Source organism: Papaver somniferum, chromosome 1, assembly GCF_003573695.1.
Source record: "Papaver somniferum cultivar HN1 chromosome 1, ASM357369v1, whole genome shotgun sequence".
Taxonomy (NCBI): Eukaryota; Viridiplantae; Streptophyta; class Magnoliopsida; order Ranunculales; family Papaveraceae; genus Papaver; species Papaver somniferum.
In genome coordinates, this window is record NC_039358.1 from 222,868,569 (window position 1) to 222,872,438 (window position 3,870).

At 36.6% G+C, this 3,870-nt stretch overlaps 1 protein-coding gene across 1 annotated transcript; it reads left to right on the forward strand.

Moving 5' to 3' along the window:
• The first annotated feature begins 1,424 nt into the window (after positions 1-1,424).
• Positions 1,425-3,185, forward strand: LOC113361060. The gene has a single exon (XM_026604440.1). It carries the CDS (start codon positions 1,425-1,427, stop codon positions 3,183-3,185), a length of 1,761 nt encoding a protein of 586 aa, XP_026460225.1.
• The last annotated feature ends 685 nt before the right edge of the window (positions 3,186-3,870 follow it).

Here is a 3,870-nt window from a genome sequence, read left to right on the forward strand (position 1 = left end):
CTACATGCTGCTCGATCAAAATTGATCTAGCAGAGTGCTGGAGCAAAATCTTTTCCATTATTATGTTCCTTTTATATTTTATTTTAGTTTTATATCTGGTTGTTTGTTCCAGACAATTAGATTTTCTATTATATATTGCAATTTCATACAGCCTTTTAGGCGTTTCCAATGGTTCTCATAATCGTTTCCAACACATATTTGAGGGCGATCTACATCGATTTGACGAAAATCTACATGTGGATCCTAGGCGATAAGATTTGATCACGATTTCGATCAATTGTGCTAATTACTCCTCTTTAGGAGCATCCAGTCTTATTGAAGACAATAATTTCTCAATTAAGAAGAATATTGAAGAGATTTTCAAATGATGGATTCATTCTCAGGCAATCTCTAAATCGAATACCTCGACGAAGTACATGTTTATAATGCTTTTGTATTTTAGTATTTTTTCATGTATTTCAATTGGTATGTTGCATGTAATTGCATGTATTCATAGCTTCCAGTTGACCATTATAACCCTTCTCACCTCAATTAAATGAGACATTTGAAATAAAAGTTTGGGGCAGTATCCTTCAGAAAAAAAAAAAAATTGTTTTGAACACAAAACTGTACAAACAAGTGCAGCTGCCACAAAATGTTCGATTTTTGTTAGGGGGAGAGCAAAAAATTATCCGAGGAGAGCGAAAACCGTAATTGACTCATTAACTAGACCGATTTGAATTTTAAATATTAACTGGGACAAGTATACCATTCCGACCTAACCTAACCTCTCTAATTTAACCTAAGGTCTATTTATTAACCTAAAGTCTATTTATTGAAACGGAAGTTTAAAGAAACAATTTATGTATTCAATTCATTATGATCCTTAGCAATCAAAAATGTCGTGAAACCCTAAAACTCGAGTTATGACTTATTAGTCGCCAATCGTACTGTTTCGACATTTACTCCATTGAAAGCATCCATAATGGCAACTGACTATTCAGATTTTGAAAGTTTGGAAGATAATGCTTCAAATATACCGGATTTTACAGGAAACGAAGAATCCCAGGTATGAAAATCAGTTTAACATTATTTTATTTATTATTTATTTTATTTTTGAAAAGCTTGGTTCATCTATGCAGTTTTACGTAAACATATGTTTTCATTGTTGCCTGAAAATTTCATTGTTTACCATTGTTTTTGTAAATGGGAAATACGTAACACACAATTTCTTTTATGTTGTTGTCTAGCTTGTTCAATCTGCGTCTCTGCCTTTCACTAAAGAACCTAATCCTATTCCTGAATCTTTGGTGTCCTATGAACATATCGATTTTACGGAATATTTTCTAAAGATGGAGGGTTTCAGTACTAGAGAAGAACTACAATCGTGGTGTTTGGCTATTGGTAGAGAACACAATTTTCAGGTTGTGTGTAAATCATCATAGATGAAGAACACTCTAGATAATGGTCAAGGATCTCGGATACAACTCTGTTGTGAAAGAAGTGGTCATCACACTATTCATCGAGGGAAGAACTATGTGCCAAAGACTACCATAACAAAAAAGAGAAAGTGTGGCACCATCAAATGTAACTGTCCATTTCGCCTAAATGGAAGTTGCAATAAGTATGGGATATGGAAGCTTAGAGTTGGATGTGGTTACCATAATCACCAGCTTCCAACCACATTGGTAGGACACGGTTATGCTGGAAGGTTGGAGGAAAAAGAAAAGATGGAAGTCCAAAAATTGACAGAAAGTGGGTGTCGACCTCGGGAAATTCTTACTACTCTCAAAAAAGATAACCCTAAGAATTGTTCCACCATGAGAACCATCTATAATGAAAGGCGCAAGCTGAAAATGTATGCAATGCAAGGTAGATCTATGATACAACACTTCTTTAAGTTAGCACAAGAACACCATTACACGGTTGAGAATAAGTATGATCCCATGACAAAGAAGGTTACTGATCTCTTTTTTTCTCATCCGGTTTCGGTGAAGTTGGCACAATGTTTTCATGAATTTCTTCTATTGGATTGCACCTATAAAACCAACATATATAAGTTACTGTTGTTCCATGTTGTATCTCACACGTCGACGGGAGCAACATTCACTGTTGCGGTAGCTTTCATGAGTCGAGAAAAAGAAGCAAACTACATATGGGCTCTAGAATGTATCAAGCGACTCTATAGAAAAAATGAAATTCCATCGGTTTTCGTTACAGATTGTGAAGTTGGTTTAATTAGTGCAATTCATCACGTGTTTCCCAAATCATCTCATCTACTTTGCGCATGGCATATCGGGAAGAACGTGTATGCTCACGGTAAATGTTACTTCAAACTCAAACCTGCAACTGCAACTGCCAATGACAAAGACAGACCAAAGAAGATTGATACTGTCATACCCCGAAAAAAAGAGAAGGGGAAACAAAAGGAAAAGCAGGATGAGAAAAAAAAGGAACTCAAAAAATGGTATGAGGCATGGAAGGATGTTGTCACGTCGCCATCTGAAGATGAATATAAGAAAAATTTAAATAAATTTGTCTCCACTTGGGAACCGAAATGCAAAGATGTTGTGAGATATGTTATCAAAACTTGGTTGGATCCATATAAAGAGAAGTTTGTTTCGGCTTGGACCGATAAAATTAAACATTTTAACAACATCGCCACAAGCAGAGTTGAGAGTGCACACGCCAAGTTGAAATTATACTTGGGTAACTCACGAGGTAACTTTTTTAATTGTTTTCTTCGTGCTCATTGTTCTTACGAAAATGAGCATGTTCATGTTGAGGCCGAGTTCGAGAGAAGCAAAACTAGGCAAATGCATGATCACAGACTCGAAAATTTATTTCAAGGAATCCTCAATTTTGTGTCAATTAAAGCTTTGAAGATTTTATATGATGAGATACATAAGAATGTTGACGTCGGGTCGATGAATGTGACATGCAATTGTTTGGCTCGTACGGTTAATGGTCTTCCATGTGCATGTGAAATAGGTGCATTGAAGAGACAAGGTAAGGTCATACCGCTCAATATTATTGATCCGTTTTGGAGGAAATTGAGTAGTTCACCTCCATCTCCAAGCCGGATTAATCTACCATTTGAAGAAACACCAGAGTTTTTTGCGATTCGAGATACATGGGAACGAGCGACAGAAAATGAACAGAAGTATCCCAAGTGCATCGAGGGAAGAAGTCCAAGAAGAAACTAATAAAAGATAGATCAACTATACGAGAGCCGTCTTTATACGAGCATATCGATAAAACTGTCGATATTTTGGTGAAATTGGGAGAAAAAAGGAACCGTAAAAGGCTAGCAGCGCAAAACAAGGATACTAACTTAGTTGATCCAAGGTACTTGAGTGATATTCCTTCAGTAATGCGGAAATTCATCGCTGCTACACAAGAGATGCCAGCTGACGGAAATTGCGGTTACCATGTTTTATTGAAGCAATTGGCTATCAAGGTAAGACATCACAACCCTTGTAGGTATTTGCGAGAAATAATGCTAGGAAATATAGAACAACACAGGACCATGTACGAGCAAATGTGGGGTGTCGATATGCTAAAATAATTGGAAGACAACATTGATAATAACCAATAGATGAGAATGCCTGAGAGTGGTTTCATTATTGCCGAGGCTTTCACCACAACAGTTGTATATTTGAGTGAAGAACAAAGCATGACCTTTATTCCTACAACCAATGAAGCTTCCCCGAAGGTAAGAAGAAATATGGTGGCTATGGGTTTCGTCGACAACAATCACTACATCGGATTAAAATTGAAACGGAACTCTCCGTTGCCTTCACTTCCAAGATTCTCTTATTGGCAGAAACAAAAGAAGAAGAACAATTTCTCGGATAACTGGTCGGAACCATACATGAAAAGAATTAAGAA

Excerpts from the sequence above, each read along its gene's own strand:
- LOC113361060 (XM_026604440.1), top strand. The coding sequence starts at position 1,425 with ATGAAGAACACTCTAGATAATGGTCAAGGATCTCGGATACAACTCTGT.